Raw genomic sequence first — 15194 nt, 5'->3', positions numbered from 1 at the left:
AGCCCTGCTTTCCTGGAGATGGCTGAACACCTGCCTGCCGATGGGAAGCAGGGAATGAATTCCTTGTTTTGCTTTGCTTGCGTGTGCGGCTTTTGCTTTACCTATTAAACTGTCTTTATCTCAGCCCACAAGTTTTCTCACTTTTACCCTTCCGATTCTCTCCCCCATCCCACTGGGGGGGGGGAGCGAGCGAGCAAGCGGCTGGGTGGTGCTTAGCTGCCAGCTGAGGTTAAACCACAAAACCATGTCTCTGTGCAAGGGGAATAAAGAAAACCTAAGTAGCAGTCTGATCTGACTGAAAATGGAGGTTGAGAGAAACCGAGACTGCTTCCCCATTTTTGGCTGATTTGGCAGAACACTATCACACTCCAAAAGCAAAATGGACTGTTCAAAAACCCGCATTTTTGGGTGGGGGCAAGGGTGGCACCAAGACAGTCGGCAGTTAGATCAGCTTAGACTACTGTAAAAACAATTTCAGAAAGCCTATTAGATGAGGCATTTTTAATGTTAGCCAGTGCAGAGGCAAATAAAGTAAGGTTTGGCATTTTCCAGAGCTACTGCCAGACTCCAAACATTTTCTATCAAGTCTGTGCACCAACCATATCAGGTAAGTTATCATCACTAAAGCAGCGCAGTATCAGCGGAGTTTATAGCAGTTACGCTACATGACTGGCGAGTTCTTTATACAGCACTTCCTACACCCAGGATCTGTTTCTTATTTTGATATCTAGTGATCATGCAAGACAGGATTTCCTCGGAGCATCTTGGAAAAACATCTTGTAACAGTATAGCATGCTTTTCAGTATAGACGAACACTGTCTCTCTTCAGGATGCTTTACAGCTTTTAAATTTCCCACTTAAAACCATCAAGCAACAGTTTGCTAGTTAAAATTTTTACAAACTAGACTTTTGAAAGAGCCAAGTCATAATTCCATTCATAAATTTCATAACAAACAAGAATTGCCATGCTGCTTTTATTAAGTGCCTACTAGCTTACTAGCCTCAATATGCAGGTTTAATGTTCTAGGAGATATTTAGTTAATCAAGATCTTTACAAAGGTTAAGAGACATGGCAAACCCTGCTCTTACAACAAAAATTTAAAGCCTTTTATTTTAGTTTGAAGCTTCCATTTTTATTCAGAAATTCTAACCACTGGTTTTAATACTTAATTTAGAAACGCATGTGGCATTATATAATCATTAACCAACAGAAGGTTTTATAGGATCCATCTTAAAAAAAAAAAAACCAAAAAAAACCACACCTTTAAAAAGAAACCCCCAAAAAAAAAAAAACAAACACCAAAAAAACCACACCTCTAAAAAGAAACCCCAAAAAACCACCAACATGACCCACACAAGTAAGTAGGTACAAAATTCCATGGCTACGTGTCCTTAAGGCTCAAAACGGTGTAATTAAGAATCTTCCACTTCAAGGATCCTGGGCAGCCTGGCAAAGCTCTATAAAGTAAGTGTAGCAACAGAAATGGATACAAAGTTTCTGCCCAGGAAGTACAGGTACCTCCAGAAGACCTCACATGTTACACGCAGTGTCTCAGTTGCACTAGAACAGGCAAGTATTTGCATAAAGAAAAGAAGGAAGTCATACTTGGCAGTATCAAGACAGCATATGGGACTGCACCAATTGTCAACAGCATAAATGGGGAACAAAAGTAAGGGGATTCTACTTCATGTACTTGAACTGTCAGGCTAACCATATACACTGCTGCCATATACATTTTATTTTTTGGGTCATCAGCAGACTAGCATTGCATTTATTTTGGGCTTAAATAATTTCACTTTCAAATCTAATAATCTTGGTAATGGATACTTTAATGGTCTTTCTTGAAGAACATTGTATTTTTAAAAAATAGGATTCAGATAGTTGAGTGCCAATTATGTTTCATGCTTTGCGTGATAAGAAAGCTTATTTCAAAAGCTGCACCTCCTAAGCTTCCTTTAGTAAAATGCTAGTAGATTAGAAGTGCATTGGAATAATTTCAAAAATCCTTTGATACACCCATGTAGCTTTCTGTACGTCTATTTGGTGCCTGTAAAAAGTGCCAGAAATACTTTATTAGACAAGAAGCCATCTGTCCCAGGGGTTGCTATTGTACTGGTATTGAGCAGGACTGCTTCTCAGTATCAGCATATTCCATTTACCACACCTACAGCAAGTAAATCAATTGGTTTGGAAGAAAATTAGAAAGTTTTTCCTAGGAAAATAGACTGAGATCACTTGCTAAACTAGTCACTTGAATAGTCATTGGATCAACTTCCAGGACTTAATTACAAACGAACACAGTATAGCTCCTAGTGCAGTAAATGGATGGTTTAGATTGCTTTTCTGCCAACTGTCAGTATATCCAGCCCTGTATCTCTGCTGCTTGTTTTTTAAAAATGCAATTGTTTGACTTCTGAGCTTTGAGTTTTTAGGGAACTTGGCTTTTGCTTTTTTCGTATAATATTATTGTGAAGTGCTTTTGAAACATTCTGGAACAGTTAAACTGGAAAAACTATGTCAAAACAGTTCTTGACATCGTAAGCGCAGACTTTATCTCAATTTTACGCTTAGATACAAGCTGTGGATTTGAGCTCTTTGCTTTCAACGTAGCAGCAGAACAAAGCCAGTTTTGCTAGATAGCAATACTTGATGTGCATCATATCGCTGTTCATCTTCCTTCCTTGTTCCAGGCTCCCCTGAGTGCAAGTGGCTGATCTTTTCATTCAGACACATTGTGGAGCTGAATGAAAGCTACTACAAAGCTACTGAGTTTGGTCAATTAAAGAGTAGTGAGAATAGGCCTCCTCCTTTTACACCTCACTTCCTAAAGAGAGACACCTTTTTTATTGTGACAACGTTCATCTTCACTCTTACTGAAGTGCGGTCTTAGTTTCTTCTTACCATTTTATAGACATGCAGCCCTTTTAACTACAATTACATGCTTTGAACCTGGGATTAATCTGTTGTTGAAACCTAGGTTTTTCTTTCAAGATGAGCAATGACCAGTTAACTTGACAGTGAGAAAGATCTTTTGAAATTATTCTGAAAAACAAAGCTGAAACTGCTTTGAGAAAATTCTTCAGTACCATTCCTGCTTACTTGCTTCCTATTTCACAGTTCATGCAAGTATAGCCTAATACCCCTGTACAAGTGACAGGCTCAATTTCTATACACTTTTCTTCCTGTCACATACAGAGGAGTTTTGGGAAGATTCTTAACTGAGCATGTGGTTGCTTTCGTGGAACACCTCTTGCTCCTGTGGGTACAGTAAACACTGAAATAAGTGTCACAGTCCATTTGAATTTTCCTCTCCTACCATTTGAGGAGAAGATAAAACTGGTAGAATGTATCTGTTGGGAGAGAACTGATACACTTAAAAATAAAGCAGAAGACCCATAGCAAGTTGCAAAAGTTGACAGAAAGTCTACACTGTGAAGAGCTTGCTCAGATATTGGGCAGCTCCTTGAAAATGAAGTATTTTACTTTTTATAGACTTTGAGGAAGGGAGGACGTGTATTTGCTTTGTTTGGGTTGTTTTTTAAACAGTAAGAAAACCCCCCAAAAACCAAACAACTGAAACACAGCCCACAAAGGAACTGGCAGCAGAAGGGATGAGGTGAGCCAAAGAAGGAGGAATTACTTGTGAACATTGTCCATTTTCCCTATACCCAGCAGCCTTGGAACATATGGTCACGGGGATCATGTCAACAACTTCTTAGAACGTTATCTGTCTTCCAAGACACAGACTTCCTAGCAAAGAGCAAGTATTTGATCAGAGCAGTATTTGAACTCTTCACAAAAACAGTTGATGGTAAAGTTACTTCCCCCCCCGTCGTGGTTTAACCCGTCAGGCAGCTAAACACCACACAGCCATTTGCTCACTCGTCCCCCCGCAGTGGGATAGGGGAGAGAATTGGGGGGGAAAAAAAAATAGTAAGATTCATGGACCGAGATAAAGACAGTTTACTAGGACAGAAAAGGAAGGGGAAATAATAATAATTAATAATAATAATAATAATAATAATAATAAAATGTACAAAATAAGTGATGCACAATGGGAATGTCCCTTTGGCCAGTTTGGGGCAGCTGTCCTGGCTGTGCCCCCTCCCAGCTTCTTGTGCACCTCCAGCCTGCTCAGTCCTTAGAGCACGGGAAGCTGAAAAGTCCTTGACTAGTGTAAGCACTGCTGAGCAACAACTAAAACATCAGTGCGTTATCAACATTGTTCTCATCCTAAACCCAAAACACACAGCACTGTACCAGCTACTAGGAAGGAAATTAACTCTATCCCAGCCGAAACAGGGCACTCCCCTAAAAATAAACGATATGATACTAAAATTTGGAAAAATGAGCAATGCTACTGCCATAGCAAGGAACTTTGGCTTTTCCTTGAAGAACAGAAATTCTAGATGGAGTAATTTCAGCGTGCATGGACCATGATGTAACTCAATAGACAAAGCGTATCAGGTTAAACTGAATTTATAGCTGCTGTGATACACACAAGGGCTTTCTGTTCCTTTTCCTATTCTTTCCTGTTTATAACAGCTTCCCAAGAAGATTATTTGTCCTTCAAGGAAGTAGGAAATGAAGCAGCATGTGAATAGAGAGGAATTGTATTGTACATAATAATGAGGAAGCCAACAGTATCATTTGACTTCAGTACAGGTGAGATTCCCTGTTAAGAAGTAACAGGAATTCAGGAGGATTACAGATGCTTGTAACAGGTTACGGAGAATCCGTTATCTCCTGCTAAAGGAGAAAGTAAGCAAAAAAAGATGGTTTATTATAATATTGAAGTGTGCTATGTGCTTAGGTTACCCGTAAACACCCACATGAATTTTATAAAGGTTTTCCCATAAATCCACGAAACAATTGTTTTTAAATATAAAATGTTAACTGATGGGATTACAGCTTATCTTCTAAGTCACTCAGGAATTAGTTTGAATCACAGAATACTGTAAACTAACCTTAATGGATTTAGGAAGCCTGTCATACTCACCCAAGCTTTGTCTGAAGTTCAAATGTGAATGCATATTTGTAAAATATGAAAACGAAAATTGTGTAGCTGGTTTACCGATGGAAATTTTATCAAAGCCTACTGCTGTACCCTCTACCTTTCTAGTTTAGGAATGCCTCCACCAAGCTGTAAATAAACTGGAGAATGAAAATGAAACCGCACTGCTGGAAGACAGTAGAATAGTAGAGAATGGCGGATTGTAAAGGTTAGAGAGACTGCAGCAGACATTGCCTGGTATATTTCTAGCTCAGCCAAGAAACTGTGTGCTGAATCAAATGGGAGTTTCCTCACCTCACTTTTTTCTGTTGATGAGAATAAAGCAGTGGGAGATACACTCGCCATAGAGGAGTGGAGAGGAGGAACTGAAGCAGTTCTAGTAAAGTCGACTACCTGGAAGCAACAGCTCTTGCTGCTCCATTATATAATATGCCCAAGAAACAAAAGAAAGAAGAATCTGGTTTTATGGGAATTAAGACTAGCAGCAGTACCAGAAATAAAGCACTGTATTGACACCGAAGTCAGGATAAAATCAGTTACTAGGTGCTTCAGTGTTGAAGCTTTGGTTGCAACTTCTGTCTCAAGTCTGGTTATAAACTACCTTCTATTAATCTGTCATATTCATTAGTTCACTCTGAATCCACGAGTGGCTAAGGCTTTTATAAGCAAAGACTTGCAATGATTATGAAAACAGTTCTTACTACATGTAAATTTTACTTCAGGGTATACAAAATTAGACAGAAATGTACTGTATGGCTTACAAAGAGGGACAGACTCAGACTGATGTATCTCAGTTAATCTGAGTTTGTGTGCTAACTTTTGAAGTTGGCCACCTGACATGGGTTTACCCTATGAGTTTCAGATTTTGTACTTAAAACTTCTGGTTTTAATGTACCCTCTAAATGTGGCTGGCACAAAAATTAAAATGTATATGGCATCAGTGTATACACTTAGCCTGATACGCTGTTGTCTTTTTTCTTCTTTATGCAAATACTTACTTGTTCTAATGCAACTGGAACACTGCATGTAACCGTCTCAACTATTAATAAGCGTCAAGTTCTCATCTACTCATGCACTCACACAATTACAAATGCAAACATCCAGCACAGTTCCATTACGAAGCCACAGTATTTTAGAAGTTACTTCAATTTTATAGGTATAAAAATAATTCACAGCAGGAGAATATGAAGAAACAAAACATAACACTATACTGTACAAAAACTAACTACTTGTATCTGTTGTGAGGAGTCTAGAATCTAATGAATCTCACATTGGCTTAGTATTTGTTCCTCACAAAGCTACACACTCATTAAAAACAGGAAAATCACACGCATCTTTAAAGGCCATATTTTAACAACCATCATTAGCTCTTACCATAGTAAGAAAGAACTAACATTTTTCCTGACCAAATTACTTATTTTGTCTTGCTCAACCATCCCCAAGAGACCAACATGAATTTATACAGAGCCACTTGTAAACACATAACTAACTAGTTGTGACAAAAAGGTATCAAGAACATTTAAGGTCTGTGGTTATTTCCTCTCATCTTCATGCCTAAATATGCATTATGATGTGTTTTTGTTAATGTGATCCCATACAGGACAAAGTTACTAAGGTTTGACTAGCTACTCCTTGAACAAAGAAACAGGAGAGAATGGGCCTGTGTACCTTCAAGCCAACCTGTATCCACCAGTACCTTTACTGCAATTCCCTTGGCCTACATAACCTACAATTACAGTTGCTACTTTACGCCTGTATAGCTACAGTCCTGTAGCCCCAAGTGTTGGGATTCTACAGTACTATTCCCTGACTGTCTCAAGCTTAACTCTTTTACTTAGAAATTTTTTTCTAAACTACTAGGTAGCACTGCTCTGAAAGTTTCACATTCCTCAAATCAAGTTCTCAAGTATTTATTCTCACATAAAAGGGTAAACTAAGTACGTTAATTTGGTTTTGTTATAAAGAGATAACTTCACACTTCCACTACAATTAGGAGAGCAGTTTCCCTGACTGTCTCAAGCTTAACTCTTTTACTTAGAAATTTTTTTCTAAACTACTAGGTAGCACTGCTCTGAAAGTTTCACATTCCTCAAATCAAGTTCTCAAGTATTTATTCTCACATAAAAGGGTAAACTAAGTACGTTAATTTGGTTTTGTTATAAAGAGATAACTTCACACTTCCACTACAATTAGGAGAGCAGTTACAGTATGTTTGCTAAAAAAAAAAAAAGAAAAAAAATATATATACACACACACACAAATCATGGAGGAATAGAAGGCAGGATTCTTTCCAACTACGTTTTTTTAATCAGCTGGTGACTTTTACACTTATATTCTACACTTTCAAAACAAGTTTAAACACACTTAACTGTTATGAAGTATAAATCAAAAATATTTTTAGTAATAAAAACATTTTTTCATCTTTGATGTCATCAATGTCTGATAACACTACACAAAGAACACTTACCAGCAGCAAACATTCATCACGCATTCAGCATACCTAATACTTTCTCCAATATCATCTTGTCTCCAATGATTTAGTCTGAGAATCACTAAAATGACTGAGAAGGGTACCTTACAAGAAAGCCACCTGTCACATGCATTACCTTGAACTTCCTCTTCTCCCACTCTCCCCCAAAACAGTCTGAAATTAATACAAAGCTACAGTTTCCTATTTACACAGGAAGAGCCTGTATCTATTAGAAACTCTTAAGAACATTTTTGTTTTATATAACAGAGAAGGTGTGGTGATATTACAGTATGCACTACACCTTAAGACCAAATATTACCACACCTAGGTGGACGGAATACCTTCAGTAGCTGTATCAAACCATACATTTCCCATGTGTGGGCTTGTTCCGGAATTGAACTTCCAAGGTATTTCTCCATTTACAGAAATCAGATGAGTTTATGGTTTATATCACTATGTAGGTTACAATATAATTTAATTGCCATAACAGATCTTTTTCGGATCTGCCCGTATGCATACAATGTGCTGCTTTCACATCACGTCCAACTAAACAGCTATCATGAGAAGAAGGCTGAAAAGCAGACACAATCATAATTTAATAGTACTAATGGATGAACTTCAGACAAACCAATAGATAAGGAGGAATTCTAGTGTGTCATAACACCAGTCTTATTAGTTCTAGCAAATAATCACAGAAGAATAAATAATAAAAGGGGTTTTGACTGGTTCAGTTTCATGATCTTGTTTGTCCCACTGCCACACAAAAACTTAAGTCAGTAGAGCAGTAGGTGGGGTATGCAGACTGCTTAAGCCCACGCTGTTGCCTCAAAAAAGCTGATTCTTTAATTGTCACCCCTTTCTCCCGTACAATTAATTAATAGTTAACAAGTAGAATATATTTGCTTTGCAGACTGTATTAGTACTACTTTTCTCAAGCAAGATTCCGCTTATCTACCTATTAGGAAGTCAGCTTGAAAGTGGGAAACCTAAAGGTGCTCACTCCACTGATACTGTAGGAAAAAGCTACCTGATTGACAAGACCTTAAGTAAAACAGTTTGATACAAAAGTAATATGCAAGTTTAAGACAACTTTGCTTTGTCTACCTGCAACTTTATAAAATGCTACAAGAATACTAAAGAAAGACTTTCAACTGTTAATCTTCTCTCAGAAGTATCTGCTCTACCACCATAGCCCTTTATAACAAAAAAGACTTATTTCCTCCAAAATAAAGTTGCTGAATGATTAAAAAAAAAAATACTGAATTTAAAGAATGGCCATGATATACAAGTTGTAAGGAACTGCATAAAAACATTAATTTTAGTAATTTCCTAACTTCTTGTGGTTTTAAGGCTGAACAAGTAAACTGATGAATAACCAACTGAAATTCTCAGTTGCTTCAGCAGCAACTGCCATCTCTTGTTCTACTTTACCTCTAAATTCAGACAGGGACGAAAAGAATTAGAGAAAAGTTACTAGCTATTATTGCTTACCCTAAAGAACTGCAATTGATGCAGAAAAGATGAAGTCATCTTGTAACCCACCCAACGTTTTTAAGCCTCTTTTCCTTCTACTGGGTCATCAGCAATCACAGGATCAATAGCGTGCTTTACAGGCTATTTGTAATACAAAAAGAAAAGTTCATCCTCAATAACTTGGATATTCAGCACCACAGTGCTTAAAATCTCAGAAAGCATCACTTCTATTTGATATGCACACTGTCGGGTCTCACTGTAAATGTCTTTCACATTGCCTCGGTGGAATCTGCTTTGTTTGCAAAGTTTCCTGTACTGTACAGAATAGCTCTACAGTTTTGTCTTACAAGTAGTACTTCAGGAAGTTTAATTACCACAAGCAGATAGGCTTGTCACTGTATCTATCACCTCATTTAAACAGTGTCAATATCAATTCACATTAAAAGCATTTACCTAACCATCAGCACCAAGCATGCCCTACTCTGCCATATTAGAAGAAGTGCCTAATCAGTATACTTTTCAGCAACAGAACCAAATTTTCCCAAGACATTAATTTTACTCTTCAGTAATGGTTGCACCTTAACTAACTTCACTTGCTGGAATATCTTGACTTTAATCTAATAAGGCCAAGAGTCTTCTAAAACACAAGCATTTTAGTTCACTTTTTCCTCAAGCATCCACTTCAAGTAAGAATCCTCTGCAGGCATGCACTAATTTTACTCAGAGACACTGTGAATCTCAAATGTAATACATTTCACTCATTCGCCAAAAATCTCTGCTCAACCTGACTCATAGTTCATGTATGCAGTATAGAAACATCTAAACAAGTAATTTGTAATGAGCACATTATCTCTCCACAGGAGAATGACACCAAACAACCTCAGGAGTCAAAGGTGATGGTGCAATGTAGGTCCATAGCCTGTCTGACAGTGACTGATTCTACTGACATGTAACTTAAAGTACTCGTTAACTCCTGCACTGATATGGGTGGAGCAACGTAGCTGGGAAACCTATCCTCCCAAGCACACTCAGTTTACTTCTGTTTTTAAGCTAATTGATAAAAGCTTTTATTCCACTGTTTGATGCTAGTTTATGGCACATTAGTCAGAATGTTGAGTTCATAGCTTTTGATTCATCTCAAAGCTCACGGGGTTTAAAAGACTTCAATATTAAGCATAAACAACTTCTGCTTTTAAAACAAAGCATGAGCTGCTCCTTGTTGGTTGAATCACCAAATCCACTTGCTCTCCAATTAAATAAGCTCTCTCTTACCCCTAACAATGTGTTTCATGTTATAAAAGATCTTTCTCCTAATCTACTTTTAAAGACAGCGTCACACTCAAAAGACAGCCCCTTTCAGAAATTTAGTTTATAGCTAAGTAAAGTATCTATCACTGAACAACTACCACACAAACCTGAAGTGAACTTGGGGGTAACGGAGCATGCTTTTAGCGTGGCACTAGCCACTACATACACAGAACTATTTCTACTTTTGCTAATACTAAACCAACATGATATATTATTAACTTTAATTAAAAAACCATCGGCCATATTAACTTCTAGTTAGCCAGTGTTCTAATAGTCAGGAAGCACCACAAATCCTGTTATAGCACCTCTTTTCAAGTCCTGATTCATAGAATCGCAGACCTTTGAAAGGATTTCATTCCTTTCTCAGTTTAGTCCAAACTCCTGCTCAAAAAGTAGGGTCAACACTGAATTCAAACCAGGCTGCTAAAGCCTTTGTCCAGGTTTGCAGGTCTTGAAAAGCTCCAAGGACGGGGATTCCAGTGTCTCTGGTCAACCAATGCTTGATTTTTCCCCTTATACACTCAGTCTCCTCTCCAGCGACCTCTCCCGCTCCTTTTTGTGACTTCTGTCTCTCATTCTACTGCCATGAACTTCTGTAAAAAGCCTGGCTTCAACTTCGCAGCTAAAGAGATGAACGACTTGGTAAGACTTTTGGGTTCAGCTAAGCTACGATCAATAGGTCAAATCGGACCCGATACTTTCAAGCACTTACTGATTTCCTAGGTACCCAACAGAATTATATACTTCCCATGTGATACTGAAGTGTTAAGGAGAGCAAACAACATCTAAGTTAAGGATTAACAAACATAGGAATTCCAGCAATCTCCCTGACAACCTTATTTTAGTCTGTTTCCCCTAGTATAACATACTAAAAGCATACTTTTAAACAAGCAAAACAAGCACATTGCCAGACCGAGTTAGGAATGTAACTGCTCGCTGCCGTCTCATGCCAACCTATTCTCAGGGCTGGCATGAGATCAGATGATTGTTTGCCAAAACAATTTAAGTTTTTTCTGCCCATTTCATTGTAAACAAAAATAATGACAAAAACACCAGGCAGTCATTCCCACCTCCAGTCCTTGTGCCAGCAAAATATGGGGGGGGGAAGAGTAAATCAGAGCTCTTTCAGCAGCTGTGATGTTTCAAGGTGCTCACAAGACATCAAATTTCAGAAAAATACTCCAGTTTACACACTACTAGTATAAAAACTGGAACTAAATTCTCATTGTGCAGTTCTGTCATGTTCAACAGATATGAAACTTGAATGACTTAAAACGACCCAAAGCAGAAAAAAAATTGAATTAGTAGTTCTAATATAGCCCATCTTCAATTATTTGTGTGCATACATACACATCAATCATCTTACAGAAAAATACTTTAAACCATCACTTTCTCTTCTAGCACAGATCCTCTCTTGATAGCCTAGTATTACTTCCTGTCAGTCAGGAATAAATGCCATCGATCAGGCTTCAGTCCTTAAAAACAAAAAAAAAACCAAACAAAAAACCACACCAAACCACTATGCTTCTGCCGGCCAAGCACCATTGCCCGCCTTTTACTTTCAGATGGAGGGGATGGGGAAAGAACAAATTTTCACCTTCTTTTTCTTCTTCTTCTAGAGTCTCCCTTCCCGCAAAATAATGACTTCAGCTTTCCCAGCTCCCTGTCATCTAGAGCAATTTTTAGTCTCTCATATAGAAATCATTCCCAATGACTTGCCTAATTTCAGCTGCTATGCCAGGAACTAAAAATAAATCTTCTGTTATATGTAGTTGTACACCCTCTCCCACCAAGCCCTTGTTCAGCACTCCACTTGATGTGTGAAATAAGTTCTAGAAAAGAGACACACTCCTCTCAGCACACTGTAGAGTTCCTTGGATTATACACAACAGGCAGAGTGCAGGTTGATTCATCTCTATAACTCTACTGAAACTTGGTGAATTATAAGTTCTGAAGCTGAATCAAGAAAATCTCCACACCAAACTCTGAGAAGCTTTGTATACAAACTCAGTGACAACTTAACACTTGCACAAATAGTGTGGCTTCTCTTACAGAAATACCAAGTATGCCTTCATCTTATTTGCACAGTGAAGAGAGCAGGGATGAGGTACAAATAAGGTTGCTCTCTTGAGTACCTAAAGATATTGCTAGCCTCAGCAGAACCAATTCCTCATTGAAAATTAAAGCCAGCAAAATTTAGTAAGATTATTCTCCTATGTAATGGATGAAGCCTTTCCCTGATTACAGTTTTGTTTTTCCCTCGCAAACCCATGGCAGTCATTGATACATCTGGCTGTCCACTCACACCGCCTCAACTTAAAACACACCTGAATCCCGTCCCTTTTCTTCCTCGGAGGTAAATCCTTCTTCATGTCCGTTTTATACACCGTTTGTGTACATCATGTCCAGAATGAAAAAAAAAAAATCTACTTTCCCATTCAACCCATCCACTCGATTATATCATCAGAGGCTAGTCACTTTATCTCAGGGCAAAACTATCTTTCAGAAAGTATCTGATTCAAGCAACATACCACTACTCTGATCTATGTTGCTGCTGGACTGTAATCATCCTCTCAAGAAACAAAAGCATATGACTGCATATGAAGTCAAATATTAATATAATGTACTTTTTCCACTAAATGTAACAATAAAAGCCTACTCTAGTGATTCTAGAGCGAAAAGAACATGCAATGGAAATAGTTGTCCTGTTCAATCCAATTTTGAGCTCATCTCACTTTGATTTTTTTAAATTATGCATATCTTCCAGAACAGTGTTCTCCTCCGCTAGAGCAAAATTCAAATTTGTGTCCACAGCTTCTAATAGAAGCACTTTCCTGTGTGATTTTTAAATCACTTCCCTGCAGGCATCTTCAAGCAGCCTTCCTAGCTACTTTAGTTAGGAAATAGTAAAGGTAGTATAAACATAAACAAACATCTTGTTTATATGAAGAAGTTCATTAATATTAATCCTGTGCAAAGAAACATGAGTTTGTTTCCAGTAACACCATAAAACAAAAGACGACGTCATATTTGGTTACCTTTTGCTAAGATATACATGGTCACTTTTAATACAACTACACTTCAAGTTATTCAGTATTCTGGCATTCTGTCATCCTTTTAAATAATTGTCACTTTCAGTAACTTTTTAATTCCTCATATGTTACAAATTTAACATCTTCCCCACATGCATTCTAACTTAGTTTTCAGTGACAAAAAACCCCCATGGTTGTCAGGCTGATCAGCCCAAGGCTCTGCTGCACTATACTTGATGAAAGGAACACGAGGTGGAACACGTACATACTGACTTAGTTTTACCACTATCTGTGAAAAACCTTGCACAGATTAAATAAAGTCTGCAACTAGTATTCTATTCAATAAGAAAAGTCAAGTAAGTTTTAAGTGTCCGCTACGCTGCTGCTCTTGAAAATCCATCAGAGAACTGAGCTAGAGTGAGTTGATTCAAAGTTAAATAAGTGCAACAGAAGTAAACAATTAAAAGTAAACACTGTCATATTATCTGGTTTTGCTGCTACTGCATTTATAAAGTGAGATACAATCCAGTGCTATTGGCTTTGAAATGTACCTATGTTTCAAGTTATCAGGTTTCTAAGTAGAAATATGTTCTTTTAAATCAAAAAGCACAGGCATAATGAACAAACTCTACAGTCCTAAAGAGAGTTTGCGTGCTCAAAAGCTTGTCGGATCTTTCCAAAAACAGTGGACAATTTCCAAATTTTTAAACTATTTTCACATTAATTCAGAAATTCACTTGGGATCGTTTGCATCATAACCACCAATATTCTGGATGCTTCAACACAGAAAAAAACCCCCAACCCTGTGATCTTTCACTCAAAAGGTGAGCAGAATAGAGGTTACACCAACAGGTCCTGCTTGCAGAACAATACTGTTACGGCACCTCTCCCCAAAGGGATGGTCCAACCAACACCCCGAATCACACCCCTCACGGAAAACATGGGAATTCCCGGCTCCTGTCAGCGACCACCCCCGGTGCGTTACCACAGCGAGGCCCTCAGCGCGCCGCACGCCCCCCTCCAGCTGTCACCTCCCTCTCCCAAAGAGCACCCAAAAACCCTCACGGAAGCTCAAGGGATTTTTATAAAAGATCCTTTAATTCCTGAAAGCCCGGCACCCCCCAGGCCCGGCCGCACGCCCCTCCGCCCCAGATTCTCTACTGGGGAAGCAGTAATCCGGCTCTCCTCTTCCGCGGCGCGCCCACTTCGCTTCGGGTTCATCCTGCCAGAGCTCAGGGGCTCCTCGCCGCCGCCAGCGCCCGGAGCCGCCTGACCCTCCATCCTCCCACCGGCTCTGCGCCCCAGCAGAAACCCCCTCTCTCACCGGGGCTGTATCCTCAAGGCCCCATAGGACCGACTCGCACCACCGGGCGTCTCCCCGTCCCCTCCCAGCCGCAGCTGGAGCAGTTCCTGGTGCTGCTGCCCCGCCGCCTCCTCCCACTCCACCGCCTCAGAGCCGCCGCACGCCCCCACGCATGCGCGCCGCCCGGCCGGCGTTATCGCGCATGTGCCAGCGCGGTGCGCATGCGCTGTTTAGGAAAGCGGAGGCAGCGGTACGCCGCCCGAAGGGCGGGAGCTGAGGAGGGTTGGCGGTGCCTCTCCAGGAAATGGCGGAACTCGGGGGTTTTGAACAGAAACGCCCACTGGAAAGGTGAAGTGTGAAACAGAACTGACCTGCCCTGGCTTTGGCAGCACAGAGCTGGCGTGTAGGTGGATTTATCCCAGCTGAGTCGTTCCTCAAAACAGGTTGCTGGGAGGAGAAAAGGCTGAGACTGGTGCTTGGCCGTCTGCTTTCAGACGGAGTTGGCTGGTCTGAGGGAGGGCAGAGAGTTGAGGCGGCCGGAGCCGGCTGTGGTAGTACGGGCTTTCGAGAAAGCGGGACGGCCGGCGATGGCC

General features: G+C 39.6%; 1 protein-coding gene across 1 annotated transcript in view; it reads right to left on the bottom strand.

Annotated features, from left to right (window-relative positions):
• DIAPH2 (diaphanous related formin 2) overlaps positions 1-14661 on the bottom strand; it is a 263767-nt gene extending 249106 nt beyond the window's left edge. Inside the window, exon 1 of the mRNA XM_019472249.1 lies at positions 14460-14661. Within this exon, the coding sequence (XP_019327794.1) occupies positions 14460-14579 (120 nt within the window). The 5' untranslated portion in view covers positions 14580-14661. The remainder of the gene's footprint in view (positions 1-14459) is intronic.
• Between the last annotated feature and the right edge of the window lie 533 nt (positions 14662-15194).

This window comes from Aptenodytes forsteri, unplaced genomic scaffold (assembly GCF_000699145.1).
Source record: "Aptenodytes forsteri isolate BGI_AS27 unplaced genomic scaffold, ASM69914v1 Scaffold371, whole genome shotgun sequence".
NCBI lineage: Eukaryota > Metazoa > Chordata > Aves > Sphenisciformes > Spheniscidae > Aptenodytes > Aptenodytes forsteri.
The sequence above is the reverse complement of the archived record's forward strand: the minus strand, read 5'-3'. Positions and strand labels throughout refer to the sequence as shown.